We start from the raw sequence: 20,927 nt of genomic DNA on the forward strand, positions 1-20,927 counted from the left end.
GGGAAGATGGCAGAGGACTGAATATTTTGGTAAAGAGAAAAGAACCCCAGACAGGCAGAGCTGGAAGGGGGCAGGTAATGCGGTGTGATAGGGCAGCGGGTAAACACAAGTGCTTGCTGCATGGAAGACTGGGCTTGGAAATGAGCTGTCCCCCCAGCTGCAGAGTCAAGTGCTGCTGGCCTCTCCACTTACTTCGAGGGCAAAGTTGTTTCCCTGACTAGCTCATCTGCATACCAGAATGCAGTGTAGACTACGTGAGAAATATTAACAGTATTATCTGTTTGAAAAACAGAAATTAATGTTTTATTTTCTTTTTAAAAAAATTAAAAATAAAAATCTATTTATTTATTTATGGCTGCGTTGGGTCTTTGTTACTGTGCACGGGCCTTCTCGAGTTGTGGCGAGCAGGGGGCCTACTCTTTGTTGCGGTGCGCGGGCTTCGCCTTGCGGTGGCTCCTCTTGTTGTGGCGCACCGGCTCTAGGCGCGGGGGCTTCAGTAGTTGTGGCACTCGGGCTCAGTAGTTGTGGCGCACGGGCTTAGTTGCTCGGCGACATGTGGGATCTTCCCGGACCAGGGCTCGAGCCCGTGTCCCCTGCGTTGGCAGGTGGGTTCTTAACCACTACGCCACCAGGGAAGTCCCACCTTTTATTTTCTTGTCAGGAGCTTTTACCCAGTAAGAACACGTTTAGGGGTAATTCTCTACAATGGAAGAAAGGCTTTCGTTGGTAGGTACAAAGGCACCACAAACGTTGGGGGACCAACGAGTATATGGGAGGATGGGCATGCATGGTACACACATACACATTTCTCCCCAGTTTAATGAAATCTTTTGTGTCTTGGCAAAGACTTTCGTGGAGAGAAACACTTGAGAATTGGTAGTGGAATCTTCTGAGGTTTTACTTAAATAAGGGTAAGTATGTGGGTTTTCAAAGACAAATGGCTGATGTGTAGAAATATAAAGAGGTTCCTAGTTAAGAAACAGAAGATACAGCCAACTTGTTGTTTTAGAAAGCAGTTCCAAGTTTAAGTTGTAGGTTGGGAACTGGGTTCTCGGATTCCCTGCCCCCAGCTGTAAGTGAGGCTCTAGAGAAGTTATATAGCAATCTTACTCGTGAACATGGATGCAAAAACTCTACACAAAATATTAGCAAATTGAGTCTAGCAGTATGTAAAAGGAATAATGTGCCATCTAGGAATGCACAATGCAATCACCTTGATAGAAAGAAAGTTTGAAAAAACTGAATCTCAGTGTGGTAAGAGCTATCTAGAAAAAACTATAGCAAAGGTCATACCTAATAGATGAAACATTGGAAACTTTCCCTCTTAGATGAGAAGGCAACCTCCCACACATTCCCCTCCACAAAATCTTTAGTAAAAGGTAAAAGACAAGCGATCTGGGACTTCCCTGGTGGCACAGTGGTTAAGAATCCGCCTGCCAATGCAGGGGACACGGGTTCGAGCCCTGGCCTGGGAAGATCCCACACGCCGCGGAGCAGCTAAGCCCGTGAGCCACAACTACTGAGCCTGCGCGCTAGAGCCCGCGAGCCACAACTACTGAGCCCGCGTACCTCCACTGCTGAGCCAGCGCTCCACAACAAGAGAAGCCACTGCAACGAGAACCCCGCGCACCATAACGAAGACCCAACGCAGCCGAAAGAGGAAAAAAAAGGACAAGTGATCTGAAGAGAGACCAGAGTACACTTAGCTACATTTGCCACTCTCTCCTTAACTGATTGTAACGCTCCAAGACTGCTGTCTATTCCTGTGCTACGGCCACTCCTCCAGGAAAATCCGTGAAAGGGATTTTTGGAAAAGATGTACTATCTTCTTCTAATCTCTGGAAGAGTTTAAGACTAGAATTTTTTCTTGAATGTTTGATAGAATTCTCTGAAGCTTCTGATCTTATGGAAAAAATGAATTACTGATTCATTTTCTTCAATGGTTAGAGGACAATTTGGGTTTTCTACTTCTCGAGTATGTTTTGGTGAATTATGTTTTCTCGCTGTTTTCACCTACATTTTCAAACATATTGCAAGAAGTTTTCATTATGTCATTAACAAAAGGATTTTAATGAATGTACCATCTATAATGATGTCTCCTTTTATGGTCTTCATATTGATTATATGGGTTTTCTCTTCTTGCGTCAGTTCCCTTTGCCCCCAAGTCCCATGGGAGTAACACAGATGAATGCCGGCTTATGCAATGGATTTTATTACAAAGAAGAACCCCGATTTCAGAGAACCTGAATGTTATATAGCACTCAGTAAGCATGCCTGCCCTTTGCTCTAAAGGGGAAACTATCTTTCTTTTCTTTTCTCTTTCTTTTTAACTTATGGACTTTATTATGTATTTATTTATTCATTTATTTTTGGCTGCACTGGGTCTTCGTTGCTGCGCGCGGGCTTTCTCTAGTTGTGGCGAGCGGGGGCTACTCTTCGTTGCGGTGCGCGGGCTTCTCATCGAGGTGGCTTCTCTTGTTGCGGAGCACGAGCTCTAGGCGCGCGGGCTTCAGTAGTTGTGGCACGCGGGCTCAGTAGTTGTGGCTCGCAGGCTTTAGAGCGCAGGCTCAGCAGTTGTGGCGCACAGGCGTAGTTGCTCCGTGGCCTGTGGGATCTTCCCGGACCAGGGATCAAACCTGTGTCCCCTGCATTGGCAGGCAGATTCTTAACCACTGCGCCACCAGGGAAGTCCCGAAACTGTCTTTATTTTCCAAAGCTGTTTGCTAAACAAACATCCTTGAAAAGATAGTCTGGAACAAAGAACAGTAAGTATTTCATTTACAAGGTGTGCAGAAACGTGAAAGACCTGTAGAGAATTGTCTCCTAGGATTATTTTTCTTTTGCCAGAAGTAATCCTTTAGCAGACACAGTGGCTCTGTTCCTGAATTTAGGGGGAAAGCATTCAGTCTTTCGTTCTTAAGTATAATGTTAGCTGTAGATTTTTTGTTTGTAGATGCTTTTTATCAAGCTGGGGAAGTTCTTCTCTCACCCTTTCTTTTTTTTCCTTCTTTTTTTTTTTTTTTCCGGCGTGCCGCATGGCTTGTGGGATCGTAGTTCCCCAACCAGGAATTGAACCCGGGCCCTTGGCAGTGAAAGTGTGGAGTCCTAACCACTGAAGCGCCAGGGAATTCCCGGGGAAGCTCTTCTCTAGTCCTATTTTTCTGAGAATTTTAAATTACGAATGAGTTTTGAATTTTGTCACATGCATTTTCTGCAATGATTGATATACAATAATGTGATTTTCCTTCTTTAGTCTGTTAATTTGGTAGGTAAAATTGGTTGACTTTGGGGTATTGAACCAGCCTTGCATTCCTGGAATGAACCCCAGTTGGTCTCAGCCTGTTCTTCCCAATCACAGAATCAAAGAGCTACTCTCCCACGAGGAAGATCCTCAAGGATGTCTGGTGCCACCCCTTCCAGTGCCTGGTACCCTGGGGACAGGCCTCTGGGACAGCCCCTTTCCTCTGTGGGCCAACCTGATTCAGAAACAGCTGGCCACTGCTTCTGCACTTTCTCTTTCATCCAGGTCTCCTGGGGTAGCCCTCATAATCCCAACTACACCCTACCCCAACCTCTTATTGCTCAGATATGGTTCTAATTTGGAATCACAGAGCCAGCAACCCTGTGGAGGGAAAGGGACCAGGACACTGAGCCTCCCCGTCTTCACCCAGACACTCTCCCACCTGGATAAAAATGCAGCCTGGGATGCCTCTGGCCACTTGGCAGCTATAGCCTGGTGCCTGCAGTCCCCAAGTCTTTCTCACTTGTTCTTTTATTGTTTGGTTGTGAAACCTTTTCTTCCTTTTTCTTGAATTAGTGCTGCTTGGTTTTGGGGTCTGAGTGGTTGGCTCCTCCTCATATCTGACTATAGGGGCCTGGTCAGCTGCCGCACAGCTCTCAGTAGTAGCTGGGCTCTTCCCAGGCACAAGCTGGTGGCACCTTAGTGCCAGGATGCCCTGGAAAAAATGCCAACCTGTGCCTCAGATAGCTTTTCCTGCGGCAAGACGTGGCTAGGTGAACCTTCAGGGTAAAAAAATGAATGGATGAGGATATTTTAATGAAATTTCCCTGACCACCAATGGCATTCTCTGCCCACATGGGACCAAGCGCTCCAGGAGACAACTCCCTGGTTCTGCCTCTTCACTTTGCACTAAATGCTTGAGCCTTCACTGATTATGTGTCTGCTCCTTGATGATGTATGGGGATCCTTGGAAAAATGAAGATTTATTCACTGAATCACTTTTTTTTTTTTTTTTTTTGTGGCCGTGCCACTCGGCTTGTGGGTTCTTAGTTCCCCGACCAAGGATCGAACCTGGGCCGCGGCAGAAAAAGCACTGAGTCTTAACTGCTGGACCGCCAGGGAATTCCCCACTGAATCACTTTTTAAAAAAAAAAAAAGATTTATTTATTTACTTTCATTTTTGGCTGCGTTGGGTCTTTGTTGCCGCGCGCGGGCTTTTCTCTAGTTGCGGCGAGCGGGCGCTACTCTTCGTTGAAGTGCGCGGGCTTCTCATTGGGTGGCTTCTCTTGTGGCAGAGCACGGGCTCTAGGCGCGCGGGCTTCAGGAGTTGTGGCACACGGGCTGAGTTGCTCCTTGGCATGTGGGATCTTCCCGGGCCAGGGCTCGAACCCGTGTCCCCTGCATTGGCAGGTGGATTCTTAACCACTGTGCCACCCCGAACCTATGACTCTTTAACACTATGTGAATTACATCCTGCACTGCCTTGTAGCAAATCACCCCCTGTAGCATTTGCACTTCAGAAAAAAGGTCGCAGGCCAACAGCCCAGAGACAAACCGACCCAATTACCGGGCTGCCTGATGCCAGCAGTGACTGTTTTGAAATAACGCAGGAAGAAGAAGAATGCAAGACCTTCACTACTTTGATCCTTATCATATATCCCAGACTGCGAGCCCCACGTATAAAATCTTTTCCGATTCCCGAAGGAGATGGGGGCACAGTTCTTCAGGCGCTAGCCTGCTGTGTCTTCCCTTCTGCCTGGCAGAAAAATGAAGCCATCTCTCTCTTCCTCCAAAATCTCTGTCTCCGTATTTCTGTTCGGCATTGGTGCACAGGGAAGCTGATATTGCGGCAACACCATCATCCATCTGCTCTTCCTCTTAAGGCCAGTTGAAGATGGTCCCTTGCAGTTTCCCAAGTTAGGTTAGTGATGTGAAATTCTCCTGCCCCTGGCCCTACCTCCTTCCCTGTCCCCAGCCGCGCAGAAGGCAGTTTGCTGGTTGTCTTCCCCAATTCTTCTCCAAGTAGGTTATGTTTACTCCCCAAATCCCTGAGCCAGAGGTGGGGTTGCCTACACTCCCAAACCCTGAGTGTCCACCTTGCCCTGTTGTTTGTAGTCTCTTGTGCTGTGCCTACAGTGGCACCTGGGCGGGGGAGGACACTGCCCTCGTCTAGGTTTTTCTAAATGTCTTACTCAAGTTGCAACCTCCAGCTTGTGAATCAACTGTGTCTCTTTTTTGACTTGTAAGCAAGTATTAAGCTTTGGGGTTGGGGGGAGGTCTGTAATGTGAAACAACTTCTTGTCTTCCCTCCCCCCACATTGTTGTAAATAACTTTTAACGGCCAAACCCCAGATTTGCACTTTTTTTTTTTTCCTAACTGCTAAGACCATTTTCTTCCCCCTGGTCTTACTGTAACATTTGGAAAAGGAATAAATGTCGTCCCTTAAAAAAAATAAAATAAAATAAAACAGACTTTCTGGGACTTCCCTGGTGGCACAGTGGTTAAGAATCCGCCTGCCAGTGCAGGGGACACGGGTTCGAGCCCTGGTCCCGGAAGATCCCACAGGCCACGGAGCAACAACGCCCGTGCGCCACAACTACTGAGCCTGCGCTCTAGAGCCCGCGTGCCGCAACTACTAAAGCCCGCACGCCTACAGCCCGTGCTCCGCAACAAGAGAAGCCACCGCAATGAGAAGCCCGCGCACCGCAATGAAGAGTAGCCCCCGCTCGCGGCAACTAGAGAAAGCTCACGTGCAGCAACAAAGAGCCAACACAGCCAAAAATAAATAAATATATAAATAAAACTTAAAGGAAAAAAAAAAGAAGACTAAAAAAATAAAGGGAAATCTGCCCCAACCTGTGAAATTATCTTAAAAACAAAACAAAACAAAACAAAAACAAACAAAAAAACAGACTTTCTGGTTGGACTCGGCGACTATATTCCCATCTGGCTTCTGCTCCGCCCCCTGGTGGTGGCTCTAGACCGAGCAGGAAAACTAATAAACGAAGGCATTTGCCGAAGCGCGAGGTTGGTGACTGGGCTTCATTTACATACCCACAATGCATTGCATTCCGGGTCTTGCCTACTTTCAAAAGGCTAGATTCTTGTATTTCTTTTGACTCCCGCCCCCGCTCGAAATCAGGATATTTTCAGAGACTTGTCTGAAATAATGGCAGAACTCACTCGTTGTTTGCGGGTAAATAGTTACCATTGGTGACTTGGGACTTACCGTTAGCCGAGGACTGTGTGAGAGGCTATGACGCCATACTCTGGTTTCTCTTCAGAACGCATAAATCTTTCGCCTTTTACTAAAGATTTCCGTGGAGAGAAACAGCTCCGAGTTTCTCACCAATTTTTTGAGGCCTTGTTTTCACAAGGCTAATAACTTTGTACAAAAAGTTAAAGGAATGTCCTGTACTTCTGTATGTCTGGCGGAAGTGTTTCCCGTTTTGGAAAAAGTGGTAAGGCAGTTCTGGTTTTGTTGCAGGTCGTGTTTGCGTCGGTGTGTCCCGATTTGTTCTTGTCCAGCGTGTGGTGTGTCGTGTTTTCTTCCCCCTTGATGGTTGTTTTGTTGGTGTTTTCGCGGTGAGGCGCGTGATATCCGTGCGGTTTCGGAACCTGGGCAAGCACCTGGAGTGCCATCGGTTGGCGGCGCGAGACCAGTGAAGTACAGTGGCGAGCCGTGCTTGCGGTTTCGGCACCCGTGGGTGGGAGGAGGAGAGGCGAGACAAGCGCCCACCGTTTCCTTAGCGCGAGCGGCCCCACGGTTTTCAGAAATGCATGTACTCACGGAGCTGCAGAACGCACTTTGTTCCTAGGGCTTCGGGTTTATGTTTGCACGTTGAAGACCACCACGCATGAACTTGAACTGCTTCTTGTGCTCGGCACGGGGCCTGGCACGGAGCAAGTCAATCGTGCAGTAGACGGTTGCTAGCTGTAGAGTATCCGCTTAACCTGGCCTTGGTTAGGTCTTGAATTCAAGTGGAGGCTTGGGCCTATTTGTCTGCAAAGGTCTTTCAAGGCAGTACGTGAGCACCTCAGGCGAGACCCACGTCTCTGGGATTGTGGTTCTAACTGCTGCACTTGTGGAACTTGGCTTTTCTAAAAACTTCAAAAAAATTGAAGTATAGTTGGTTGATTTTTGTGTGATACATGTTTATTTTATTATGTATTTATTTATTTGAAGTAGCACAACATTTTTTTATTTTTTTAACATTTTATTTTTATTTATTATTTTTTTTAAACCTTTCTTTTAATTGATTTATTTATTTTATATTTATTTTTGGCTGTGTTGGGTCTTCGTTTTTGTGCGAGGGCTTTCTCCAGTTGCGGCGAGTGGGGGCCACTCTTCATTGCGGTGCGCGGGCCTCTCACCGTCGCGGCCTCTCCTGTTGCGGAGCACGGGCTCCAGACGCGCAGGCTCAGCAGTTGTGGCTCACGGGCTCAGTTGCTCCGCGGCATGTGGGATCTTCCCAGACCAGGGCTCGAACCCGTGTCCCCTGCATTGGCAGGCGGACTCTCAACCACTGCGCCACCAGGGAAGCCCTGTAGCACAACATTTTAATCCATTAATTCTAAAAATAACAGAGACATTTTATATCCAGTGTCACCTCCTCAAGAGCCTACTGCAGATTAGACAGCCAGACTGCAACTTACAAAGCCAGACATTAAAGTTGAAGATGCAGTTTGGGACAACACCATCATGGGGAGATTTTCCTCCTCTTTGCTCATAAACGTAAGTTGTCAGCTTAAAAGAATCCTCAGACAGAAAGAGAAAGCTTTCTCTCTCTATAACCTCTTTATTTTAAATCTGTCTGTAATGTTTGAAGACAAAACAGATAATCAGAAAACCAACCTCCCAAGCAAGTACAAGGATCTGAGCTGGACTCCTGGGACTAAAGACTGGTTTAGTTCTATTTCTACCAACACTGTGACGTGAGGTGCTGTGGTTCTTGTTTTAGTTACAAGAGGGGTTAGGAATGAATGCCCACACACAGTTAATAATAGCTTATCTCGCACATAACTCTGCAGCAGAATACCAACAACAGCAGTATTTTAAAGCAGGGGGGAGAAGAAAGTAGACATTAGTACAACTTAAGGTTTCCTTGGTTCTTCCCCTCTTTTTGCAAGCAGAATTCAGCTCAAAAACAAAACTCCAGAATGCCCGTACTGTCCTTTGGCCCACCAGGCCCGGAGAGCCTCAGGCTTTAGTGATGTATCCTTCTCGGATGAGGAAATCATAGATTTTCCGGGTTTTGTTCACGTCTATCTTGATGAGTGCTCTTGCCTGTGCCAGTCTCAAGCCTCCTTGCTTGTTACATTCGTTCAGTAGAGCAGATTTGTATTCTAAATAGGCTCCTGGGGCCAATCTCACCACCTGACAGAGCTCCTTTTCTTTTTCATTCAACTTCTCTGTGCCAGGGAGGCCAGTGAGGTTCAAGGGCGGTGCACTTCGTGTACCTGAATTCGAAGCCATTGGTACGGAAGAACTCAGGCCAGAATCAATGGCAGCCCGCCGGCGGAGCCCCTGCTGGCAGGCGCTACCGTCCTGGAGGTACTGGAGAACCTCCGAGAGCATAGTGCGTTTGAGGCGTTCCTCTTCTCGAGTCTTCTTGAGGTGATCATAGGTTCTGGCACTACAAAAGTTGGTAATGCCTGCTGTCCTGTATTCCTGGAGCCTCTTGATTTCCCTTCCGGGTTCGAATTCCAATGCATGGCTTTCAATGAACTTGTCATGTTCCACCGGCCCCACTATCCTTGCAAATCGCCTCATTGTTTCATAAAGGTCTTGGACTTCCTTGGGATACCGCCGTTCCATTAACTGAAACTTTCTAAGGTTGATTAATCCATGGTCTCTTATATAATTCGTGTAAAATGTCCGAGTCATCTTCAACAAAATCAATGTCTCTCAAGTCCCATTCTGCATACTTGTCAAACTCCTCAATGAAATCTGCTCGAGCTGGCATGTATCCTGCCATGTCCCGAGAAAGCAAGGAGTCAGAGGTAGGTCGGGGAGGGTCATCTGTAGAGTGAAATGGAATGGCTGTGTCAGCAGTTTTTGCCTCCTCTGCTTGCTTCAGGTTTAGCAGGGTAGATGCAAATAGAGGGTTATTGATGAAATGCTTCATGTAGTGCTTCTCACACTCCTCCTTGGTCTTGGTGCACATTTGATTGGCTACTTCCTGCCAATTTCCAAAGCCACAGTCCATCACAGCTTCTAAAAGGGCCATTTCTTCTTGAGCAGTCCAGCTGGGGTCAAGAACAGGAAAATCTGAGGTCATTATTTCGTAAGTATGATCACGTTGATGTTTCTTGTACTCAAATCCTCGAGTGAAACACTGTAAGCACAGGAAAAAAGGAGGTGGCCCACATTCAGCACACTTGATATGAGGCTCCATGAGGTAGGAGGAGCAGCCTCGGCAAGGTGGCTTATCAGAGGGGTCATTGCTAAAGGAACTCAAACAGTCCATTCCCCAGTTGGCAAAGACTGCTGCTTTGATCTTCCTCAATGTAGGGCTCCTTCAAGGAGATTTCAGAACTGGCCAACACAGACACCAAAGCTGACGACCCCCCCCCCCGCCCCCCTTACTGCATTCCCCTCCTCCGCGCCGAGGAAACGCCAGCGGCGCGCGCGCCCTGGGCTTGCGTGCTGGCTCCCGTGCGGCGCAGGCGCCATGATACATATTTATATATATACTTTGTGATGAGGTAGTTTAGCCTTAGAACTAGAATTGTTAAAAACAAGAGATCCTAGGAATTCCCTGGCGCTCCAGTGGTTAGGGCTCCACGCTTCCACTGCAGAGGGCGCGGGTTCTATCCCTAGTTGGGGAACAGAAACCGAGCAGGCCGCGCGGCGCGGCCAAAAAAAAGAAAAGGAAAAGGAAATGCTCGAGATTTTCTGTAGTTTCCAGTTTCTAATGTGGATCAAGACAGCAAGTAATTGCTGTAAATTTTAACTTTAGAAGTAAGCTTAGGGCTTCCCTGGTGGTGCAGGGGTTAAGAATCCGCCTGCCACTGCAGGGGACACGGGTTCGAGCCCTGGTCCCGGAAGATCCCACATGCCGCGGAGCAACTAAGCCCGGGCACCACAACTACTGAGCCTGTACTCTAGAGCCCGCGTGCCACAAGCACTGAAGCCCGCGCGCCTAGAGCCCGTGCCCGGCAGGAAGAGAAGCCACCGCAGTGAGAAGCCCGCGCACCGCACCGAAGAGCAGCCCCTGCTCCACGCAACTAGAGAAAGCCCGCGCGCAGCCACGAAGACCCAACACAGCCCAAAATAAATACAATGCATAAATTAGACAGACAAAAAAAAAAAAAAGCTTATACTACATGACAATCAAATGCAATATACAAACCTTAACTGGATCCTGGACCAAACCCAATAACACACCAAGAAAAGGAAGGCAGGAAGAAAGCAGAAGGTACACTTTTGGTACCTTTGTGGAAATTTTAATATGTACTCTGTTTCACATGACAGTATTGAATTAATAATTGTATTTGTTTTCTTGCTGCTGTAACAAATTATCACACGCTTAGTGACTTAAAACAACCCAAATTTATTCTCTTACAGTTCTGGAGGTCAGGAGTGTAGAATTAAGGTGTTGACAGGGCTGCACTCTTTTCTAGAGGCTTCAAGGGAGAATCTGTTCCCTTGCCTTTAGAAAGCTGCCTTCATTCCTTGGCCTGTGACCCCTTCCTTGCACTCCAAATCTCTTGCTTCTGTCGTGTCATCTCCTAACTAACTCTGGATCCTCCTGCCGTCTAAAGACCCTCGTAATTACCTGGGGCCCACCTAGATAATCCAGGAGAATCTCCCCATCTCAAGATCCTTAAATCACACCTGCAAAATCCCTTTTACCATGTGAAGTAACATATCTACAGGTTCCTGGGATTAGGATGTGGATGTATTTGGAGGCTATGACTCACACTACCACAATAATGATATAGTAATTATGTGGGAGAACGGCCTTATTCTTATAGACACGTAATGTGAAATATTTAGTAGTGAAATGTCATGCTATCGGAAACTTGCTAATAGCCCAGTAAACAGAAAGAGAGAAAGAAAATGTGTCATAGGTACTCATTCTTTCAACTTTTTGTAGTTTTGAACTTTTGGGAATAAAAAGTTGGGGGAAAATAAATGTATAGTGATACATTTCATGTAACGTATATTTGTTTTGGATATTTGTAGTATACTTAAGATTTCATTTTTATTTATTTATTTTAAAAAGTATTTATTTATTTGGCTGAGCCAGGTCTTAACTGCGGCATGCATGATCTTTAGCTACGGCATGAGAACCCTTAGTTGCAGCATGTGGGATCTAGGTCCCTGACCGGGGATCGAACCTGGGCCCCCTGCATTGGGAGCGTGGAGTCTTAGCCACTGGACCACCAGGGAAGTCCCTTAGGATTTCATTTTTTTTAAAGTTCCATTGTTATTAAACTATTATCATCTTAGACCAGTGGTTTCCAGATTGTTGGATTTTCCAATTATTAAAATTTCCAAAAAATTTCTGCGGTACTAATTTTAAAAATCATGATTCTACAAAAAGGCCATTCCAAGACTAAAAACAGTAAGAGTGACTTGACACCAAAGGACAGGACACGTCTTTAAAACAGGAAATCCATTTAGCTTTATGGAAGACATACCGATATTTCGTTAACTTTTCTCTCCTCCCTCCGCCCAAATAGAGGAAAGCTGAGGCTCAATTAGGCTGCCTTTGACCAACAAGATCGGGGCCGGTGATGCCCTCTTGTGGCATCCTGGAGAATTACTGCCATCTGACTTCATGTCCTCTGACTTTGAGGGACAATTCCCTCACAGTAACTCGGTCATTCATTCATTCATATGTGCCAGGCATTGTTCTCAGCATCTGGGATATATCAGTAATGAAAACAAATATCCCTGCCCTGCTGGAGCTTACATTCAGGTGGGGAGACAGACAATAAATAAATAACACATAAATAAGTGCTATGGAAAAAACAGCAGTGGCAGGGGTTGGGGGTCAGAGTATAGGGGTTGGTAGTGTGGGATGCGACTTAAAAAAGGGTAACCCTTCCTGAGAAGATAACTTTGTTTTTTAAGAAAATTATTTATTTATTTGGTTGCACCGGGTCTTAGTTGCGGCAGGCGGGCTCCTTCGTTGTGGCTCGCCAGTTCCTTAGTTGTGGCGTGCACGTGGGATCTAGTTCCCTGACCAGGGATCGAACCCTGGCCCCCTGTATTGGGAGCACGGAGTCTTATCCACTGCACCACCAGGTAAGTCCTGAGAAGATAGCTTTTGTGTAAAGAGTTGAAAGGAGGTCAAGGAGTTAGCCATGCAGACACCTGGGGTGAGAGGTCTAGGAACAGAACCTCTCTCAAGTGTTCAGCAGAGAAGTCTGCACAAAAGCCCTAAAGCAGGAGCTTGTTTTTATTAATTAATTTATTTGTTTATTTATTTTTGGCTGTGTTGGGTCTTTCGTTTCTGTGCGAGGGCTTTCTCTAGCTGCGGCGAGCGGGGGGCCACTCTTCATCGCGGTGCGCGGGCCTCTCACTATCGCGGCCTCTCTTGTTGCGGAGCACAGGCTCCAGACGCGCAGGCTCAGTAGTTGTGGCTCACGGGCCTAGTTGCTCCGCGGCATGTGGACTCTTCCCAGACCAGGGCTCGAACCCGTGTCCCCTGCTTTGGCAGGCAGATTCTCAACCACTGCGCCACCAGGGAAGCCCCAGGAGCTTGTTTTGTCAACTTCAAGAACCACACAGCCAATGTGTCTGGAGCCCAGTGAAGAAGAGAGAGGGACGTAGGAGAGAGTTCAGAAGTCATGGGAGACTAGATCACCCTGGAGGCCATAACAGTAAGGGCTTGGGCTTTACTCAGTGAAATGGAGAGCCCTGCAAGGTTCTGAGCAGAGTGACAGAATCTGAAGTTTACAAGGACCACTCTGGCTGCTGTGTCGACAAAGAGAATGGGGCAGAAAGCAGAGTCATCTAGAGGAGAGATGATGGTGGCTTGCACCCGAGTATTAGCAATGGAGGTAGTGAGACATAGTTGGATTCTGGATATATTTGGAAGGTAGAGTCGACAGACAGAATGGATCCAGAGGTTAAAGAGAGACATCAAGGAGAACACCACGATTTTGTTCTGAGTGGCAGGAAGGATGAGTTGCCATCAGCTGAGTTGGGGAAGATGGCACAGGACTGGGAGTTCAGATTTGGACACTGATGAAATACAAATCCATATTCTAAGGCAAGTCAAGGAAAATTTGAACACAAAAAATGTTCTCTGCCCTGTGGCCTCCTCTCTTCCCTCTACTGTGCATTGCGTATCGGCATCATGCCTCAACCAACCTCCCCACCGGCAGAAATAGCTGCTCAACTGTAAAGAGCGACATTCTCCTAGTATCAACCAGAGAACTCCTTAGGAGATAACCTTCCTTCTTGATCTTGTAAGGGGCCCTGATGACCCATGACCCATTACTTGCTTTGTAGGTGTAGATCTGGATTGTGTGAATGTCACTGTGTACGTCATTTAACGTACAAAGCCCTGGATAACTGTGCTTTGACCTCTCACAGGCAGAACAGTTCTTGGAGCTTTCTGAGAGGCTGCTCCCGGCTTATACGCCGCCCATTTGGCTCGAATAAAATTTTCCATTGCTTTCTTCGATCGACTGATTAAATTTTTCGTCGACAACACAATGAGGTAGAAATGTTTAGCTGGAAATAGAAATGTGGGAGTCGTTGCACAGAAGTGGTACTTAAAGTAATGGAATCACCAGGGTGTAAACGTAGGGAAGAGGCTCCAGGTCAGAGTCCTGCCTCACTCCACCTTGAAGGCAGCTGGGTTGAAGAGGAGGAATCAGCAAAAGAGAATGAAAGGAAGCAACCGGAGAGGCAGGAGAAAAACCAGGTGGGTGTGGTGTCCTGGAGGGGAGAGCGCAGGGGCCAGCAGGGAGCTGAGGTAAGGCCCGCTCCTCAGGCTGTGCCCTTGAATCTTCTACGACGTTGGTGGTCCTTCCCCTCAGACCAGCTTTTTTCCTTGGTGAGCAGGGGCACCCCGACCCATCGTCATAACTCTCACTAGATCTCCCTCTGCCCTCCACACACGGACGCCAGATAGATAGCAAGACTGTTTGTTTATTGAACCCTTCCCAGCCAGCTCTCCTTTTCCCCCTCTGGCGGGCAGAACCCCAGCCTCCCACCAAGGGCCAAGAGGAGTCAACCGGGGCTTGGCCCTGGCACCTTCCTTCTGCCAGGCTTCCCTGCCACACAGCCTTGGCTTCCTGGCTGGCCTTGGAGGCTCTGTCACTCCTTTTCTTCCACAGCCTCCTTCTGGAAGTGTGTGATGTAGGCCACCTGACCCTGATTACAATGGCCAAAGTAAAAGCTCATGGTGCTGTCGGAGAGGCCACTGAGATCCAGCTCTGGGGACAGGGAGGTGAGCCTGAGTCCGGGTGCCGCCGCACCTCTGCTCCAGGCCCCCTCACACCCCACTCACCTTTGGTGACATTGACTTTGTTGGCCGCCAAGATGTCCGCCTGAATGCTATCTATTTTCACGTACAAGTCCTCGGCGTTGCTCTGAGGACAGGAGCAAGGGGACCTGGGCTGGATGCCAGGGCAGCCTGGACTCGGAGTTGGGCGTGGGCAGACGGAGGTTGCAGGCTGCGGTCAGGCCCTTAGCCTGACTGGAAGGGCAGGAAAGGGGACGGAAGGGTGCCAGGCGGAGAAGCCCAAGCCAGGGCAGTCCCTCCCGCCGCCGGCCCCGAGGCCGATCTGTGTGTGGGGTGTACAAGGGGAGGGGCCGTGCGCTGGGGTGTGCACAGGGGCACTGTTCCGTCCCGCGGGGCGCGGCGGGGCGGGAGCACTTACACGGAAGAGCTTGTAGAGTTCCTCCCCCATGGACCTGCGCACGTGCTCCTCCACCACTGGGAATAACTGCACAAAGTACTGCGTGGGCGGGCGAGGGGGCGTGACTGCCGTGCCCACGCGCTGTGCCCGCCGCGCCGCCCGGCCGCCCAGCGCACCTCTAGCGTGAGGCTGGCCTGCCGCTGGCTGTTGCTGTGGTCCATGTTGCCCATGGCGGCCATGAGGCTGTGCACCACGCGCAGGTGCAGCATCTCCTCGGCTAGGCTCGTGTTGCCTCGCGCCAGGATCCTGGGCGGGGGTGGCGTGGGGTGGGGGTGGGATTCGGGCTGCGGCGGCCCCGTGGGACCCTCCGGGCGGCCGGAGCGCTCTTGGGGGCCCGCGGGGCAGCGCCGGGCCTGGCTTGCCGCATCCGCCCACTACCTGCTGCCCGCTTACCCGATGGCCTTGGCGGCCGCGGCCTGCTGCAAGAACAACGGCAGGTGGGCGGTGAGCTGCAGAACCGAAGAGTCTGCAAGAGGGAGTGGCCGTGAGGCTGGAGGACCCCTCGCCCTCGTCTTCCACCCTGCCGCGTCGGGGTCCACCACCCCGATCCCAGCGGATCCCTACCGCTGACGATCTGGGACTGCTGTTTGCTGGTCTCCTCGAAGGACGGTCTCAGCAGCGCCACGAGGCCCTTGAGCAGCGCCGGGCACACGTCGTAGTTGACCAGGTCCTTGATCAGCTCGATGGCTGGGGAAGGCAGGGGCGCTGGAGAGGCCCGCCGCTCCACTCCCCACCCTCGCAAGGAAGCAGCACCCCCTCCCCCCCAACTCCTTATCGACCTTTCTTAGCACCTGTTACTGGCCAGCACTGGGCCAGGCGTGGGGGGAGCTGGGCCGGCGACCCCTCAGTCCTGCCCTTCTGGAGCTCGTGGTTAAAGGGGAGAGGGAGGAGGAGGCCGAGGCCCCCTGGGACTCACAGAACCAGCCAGAGCCGGAGGAAGAAGGGTTGGAGGCTGAGAGGCTGAAAAGAGCTGGAGGCCCCACAGAGGTAGGGCCGCCAAAGGGCTTTGAGGAATCTAGAAGGTTTCGTGGAGGAGGGAAGGACCGCGGGTCTTCAAAGGGAGACAGGATGGGGAAAGACAAGGGGTGAGAGGGAGACAGAGCAAGTGGGTGGGGAGGTGTAGCAGAAAATGAGAAAGGAGGCAAGGTAGACAGCAGTTTAGAGAAACTTTCCTTTCTGACGAACCCTTATTGAGGCCCTGTTTGCCTAGGCTCTGTGCTGAGGGCTCTCCGTTCAGTGTCCCAGTGACGATCCCTGTGACCAACGAGCTTCCTTTTGCAATAGCATGATGACTTATCCCTATTGGACATTTGAGGGAATGAGGCACAGAGAGGTAAAGCACTTGCCTAAGGTACCACAGCTAGGAAGTGGTGGAAGCAAAAGGAGGGACAGATTCGGTTAGGAAGGAGGAGGGGACTAGAATTTAAAGAGGGCATTTTCTGTAGCTGCTTCGCAGTCATTCATTCCATCTAGCATTGACTCAGCCTTTCGGCAAATCTGCATAGGACGCCTCTTGGGCCCGGCGAACAGTTTGGTGACAAGTGCTATAAAAGGGGTGGGTGGGCTGTGGGAGAGCCTGGGAAGATGGCAGAGGACTGAATATTTTGGTAAAGAGAAAAGAACCCCAGACAGGCAGAGCTGGAAGGGGGCAGGTAATGCGGTGTGATAGGACAGCGGGTAAACACAAGTGCTTGCTGCATGGAAGACTGGGCTTGGAAATGAGCTGTCCCCCCAGCTGCAGAGTCAAGTGCTGCTGGCCTCTCCACTTACTTCGAGGGCAAAGTTGTTTCCCTGACTAGCTCATCTGCATACCAGAATGCAGTGTAGACTACGTGAGAAATATTAACAGTATTATCTGTTTGAAAAACAGAAATTAATGTTTTATTTTCTTTTTAAAAAAATTAAAAATAAAAATCTATTTATTTATTTATGGCTGCGTTGGGTCTTTGTTACTGTGCACGGGCCTTCTCGAGTTGTGGCGAGCAGGGGGCCTACTCTTTGTTGCGGTGCGCGGGCTTCGCCTTGCGGTGGCTCCTCTTGTTGTGGCGCACCGGCTCTAGGCGCGGGGGCTTCAGTAGTTGTGGCACTCGGGCTCAGTAGTTGTGGCGCACGGGCTTAGTTGCTCGGCGACATGTGGGATCTTCCCGGACCAGGGCTCGAGCCCGTGTCCCCTGCGTTGGCAGGTGGGTTCTTAACCACTACGCCACCAGGGAAGTCCCACCTTTTATTTTCTTGTCAGGAGCTTTTACCCAGTAAGAACACGTTTAGGGGTAATTCTCTACAATGGAAGAAAGGCTTTCGTTGGTAGGTACAAAGGCACCACAAACGTTGGGGGACCAACGAGTATATGGGAGGATGGGCATGCATGGTACACACATACACATTTCTCCCCAGTTTAATGAAATCTTTTGTGTCTTGGCAAAGACTTTCGTGGAGAGAAACACTTGAGAATTGGTAGTGGAATCTTCTGAGGTTTTACTTAAATAAGGGTAAGTATGTGGGTTTTCAAAGACAAATGGCTGATGTGTAGAAATATAAAGAGGTTCCTAGTTAAGAAACAGAAGATACAGCCAACTTGTTGTTTTAGAAAGCAGTTCCAAGTTTAAGTTGTAGGTTGGGAACTGGGTTCTCGGATTCCCTGCCCCCAGCTGTAAGTGAGGCTCTAGAGAAGTTATATAGCAATCTTACTCGTGAACATGGATGCAAAAACTCTACACAAAATATTAGCAAATTGAGTCTAGCAGTATGTAAAAGGAATAATGTGCCATCTAGGAATGCACAATGCAATCACCTTAATAGAAAGAAAGTTTGAAAAAACTGAATCTCAGTGTGGTAAGAGCTATCTAGAAAAAACTATAGCAAAGGTCATACCTAATAGATGAAACATGGGAAACTTTCCCTCTTAGATGAGAAGGCAACCTCCCACACATTCCCCTCCACAAAATCTTTAGTAAAAGGTAAAAGACAAGCGATCTGGGACTTCCCTGGTGGCACAGTGGTTAAGAATCCGCCTGCCAATGCAGGGGACACGGGTTCGAGCCCTGGCCTGGGAAGATCCCACACGCCGCGGAGCAGCTAAGCCCGTGAGCCACAACTACTGAGCCTGCGCGCTAGAGCCCGCGAGCCACAACTACTGAGCCCGCGTGCCTCCACTGCTGAGCCAGCGCTCCACAACAAGAGAAGCCACTGCAACGAGAACCCCGCGCACCATAACGAAGACCCAACGCAGCCGAAAGAGGAAAAAAAAGGACAAGTGATCTGAAGAGAGACCAGAGTACACTTAGCTACATTTGCCACTCTCTCCTTAACTGATTGTAACGCTCCAAGACTGCTGTCTATTCCTGTGCTACGGCCACTCCTCCAGGAAAATCCGTGAAAGGGATTTTTGGAAAAGATGTACTATCTTCTTCTAATCTCTGGAAGAGTTTAAGACTAGAATTTTTTCTTGAATGTTTGATAGAATTCTCTGAAGCTTCTGATCTTATGGAAAAAATGAATTACTGATTCATTTTCTTCAATGGTTAGAGGACAATTTGGGTTTTCTACTTCTCGAGTATGTTTTGGTGAATTATGTTTTCTCGCTGTTTTCACCTACATTTTCAAACATATTGCAAGAAGTTTTCATTATGTCATTAACAAAATGATTTTAATGAATGTACCATCTATAATGATGTCTCCTTTTATGGTCTTCATATTGATTATATGGGTTTTCTCTTCTTGCGTCAGTTCCCTTTGCCCCCAAGTCCCATGGGAGTAACACAGATGAATGCCGGCTTATGCAATGGATTTTATTACAAAGAAGAACCCCGATTTCAGAGAACCTGAATGTTATATAGCACTCAGTAAGCATGCCTGCCCTTTGCTCTAAAGGGGAAACTATCTTTCTTTTCTTTTCTCTTTCTTTTTAACTTATGGACTTTATTATGTATTTATTTATTCATTTATTTTTGGCTGCACTGGGTCTTCGTTGCTGCGCGCGGGCTTTCTCTAGTTGTGGCGAGCGGGGGCTACTCTTCGTTGCGGTGCGCGGGCTTCTCATCGAGGTGGCTTCTCTTGTTGCGGAGCACGAGCTCTAGGCGCGCGGGCTTCAGTAGTTGTGGCACGCGGGCTCAGTAGTTGTGGCTCGCAGGCTTTAGAGCGCAGGCTCAGCAGTTGTGGTGCACAGGCGTAGTTGCTCCGTGGCCTGTGGGATCTTCCCGGACCAGGGATCAAACCTGTGTCCCCTGCATTGGCAGGCAGATTCTTAACCACTGCGCCACCAGGGAAGTCCCGAAACTGTCTTTATTTTCCAAAGCTGTTTGCTAAACAAACATCCTTGAAAAGATAGTCTGGAACAAAGAACAGTAAGTATTTCATTTACAAGGTGTGCAGAAACGTGAAAGACCTGTAGAGAATTGTCTCCTAGGATTATTTTTCTTTTGCCAGAAGTAATCCTTTAGCAGACACAGTGGCTCTGTTCCTGAATTTAGGGGGAAAGCATTCAGTCTTTCGTTCTTAAGTATAATGTTAGCTGTAGATTTTTTGTTTGTAGATGCTTTTTATCAAGCTGGGGAAGTTCTTCTCTCACCCTTTCTTTTTTTTCCTTCTTTTTTTTTTTTTTTCCGGCGTGCCGCATGGCTTGTGGGATCGTAGTTCCCCAACCAGGAATTGAACCCGGGCCCTTGGCAGTGAAAGTGTGGAGTCCTAACCACTGAAGCGCCAGGGAATTCCCGGGGAAGCTCTTCTCTAGTCCTATTTTTCTGAGAATTTTAAATTACGAATGAGTTTTGAATTTTGTCACATGCATTTTCTGCAATGATTGATATACAATAATGTGATTTTCCTTCTTTAGTCTGTTAATTTGGTAGGTAAAATTGGTTGACTTTGGGGTATTGAACCAGCCTTGCATTCCTGGAATGAACCCCAGTTGGTCTCAGCCTGTTCTTCCCAATCACAGAATCAAAGAGCTACTCTCCCACGAGGAAGATCCTCAAGGATGTCTGGTGCCACCCCTTCCAGTGCCTGGTACCCTGGGGACAGGCCTCTGGGACAGCCCCTTTCCTCTGTGGGCCAACCTGATTCAGAAACAGCTGGCCACTGCTTCTGCACTTTCTCTTTCATCCAGGTCTCCTGGGGTAGCCCTCATAATCCCAACTACACCCTACCCCAACCTCTTATTGCTCAGATATGGTTCTAATTTGGAATCACAGAGCCAGCAACCCTGTGGAGGGAAAGGGACCAGGACACTGAGCCTCCCCGTCTTCACCCAGACACTCTCCCACCTGGATAAAAATGCAGCCTGGGATGCCTCTGGCCACTTGGCAGCTATAGCCTGGTGCCTGCAGTCCCCAAGTCTTTCTCACTTGTTCTTTTATTGTTTGGTTGTGAAACCTTTTCTTCCTTTTTCTTGAATTAGTGCTGCTTGGTTTTGGGGTCTGAGTGGTTGGCTCCTCCTCATATCTGACTATAGGGGCCTGGTCAGCTGCCGCACAGCTCTCAGTAGTAGCTGGGCTCTTCCCAGGCACAAGCTGGTGGCACCTTAGTGCCAGGATGCCCTGGAAAAAATGCCAACCTGTGCCTCAGATAGCTTTTCCTGCGGCAAGACGTGGCTAGGTGAACCTTCAGGGTAAAAAAATGAATGGATGAGGATATTTTAATGAAATTTCCCTGACCACCAATGGCATTCTCTGCCCACATGGGACCAAGCGCTCCAGGAGACAACTCCCTGGTTCTGCCTCTTCACTTTGCACTAAATGCTTGAGCCTTCACTGATTATGTGTCTGCTCCTTGATGATGTATGGGGATCCTTGGAAAAAT

The 20,927-nt window shown here is 48.7% G+C and overlaps 1 protein-coding gene and 1 pseudogene across 15 annotated transcripts in view; both read right to left on the minus strand.

Annotated features, from left to right (window-relative positions):
- Window positions 1-20,927, minus strand: part of ARMH1 (armadillo like helical domain containing 1) — a 96,905-nt gene that overhangs the window by 16,081 nt on the left and 59,897 nt on the right. For 11 of the 14 annotated variants that reach the window (XR_014236621.1, XR_014236622.1, XM_082364552.1 and 8 more), the window contains 4 exons: window positions 15,696-15,818; window positions 15,525-15,597; window positions 15,093-15,377; window positions 14,720-14,823 (listed from right to left, as the gene is read on the minus strand). Coding sequence is in view for 12 of the 14 variants with exons in the window: in XM_082364552.1 (XP_082220678.1) it covers window positions 14,720-14,823; window positions 15,093-15,377; window positions 15,525-15,597; window positions 15,696-15,818 (585 nt within the window). In the remaining 2 variants the exon portion in view is untranslated. Of the gene's footprint in view, window positions 1-12,915; window positions 14,646-14,719; window positions 14,824-15,092; window positions 15,378-15,524; window positions 15,598-15,695; window positions 15,819-20,927 lie in introns of those variants that run through there. The other 3 variants (XM_082364554.1, XM_082364557.1, XM_082364553.1) reach the window with 3 other exon arrangements.
- On the minus strand, window positions 7,790-9,811 carry LOC309615450 (transcriptional adapter 2-alpha pseudogene; annotated as a pseudogene). Its single transcript has one exon. The product of its transcript is annotated as a transcriptional adapter 2-alpha pseudogene (transcript).

This window comes from Balaenoptera borealis (genome assembly GCF_965194805.1).
Source record: "Balaenoptera borealis genome assembly, chromosome: 1".
Lineage (NCBI taxonomy): Eukaryota > Metazoa > Chordata > Mammalia > Artiodactyla > Balaenopteridae > Balaenoptera > Balaenoptera borealis.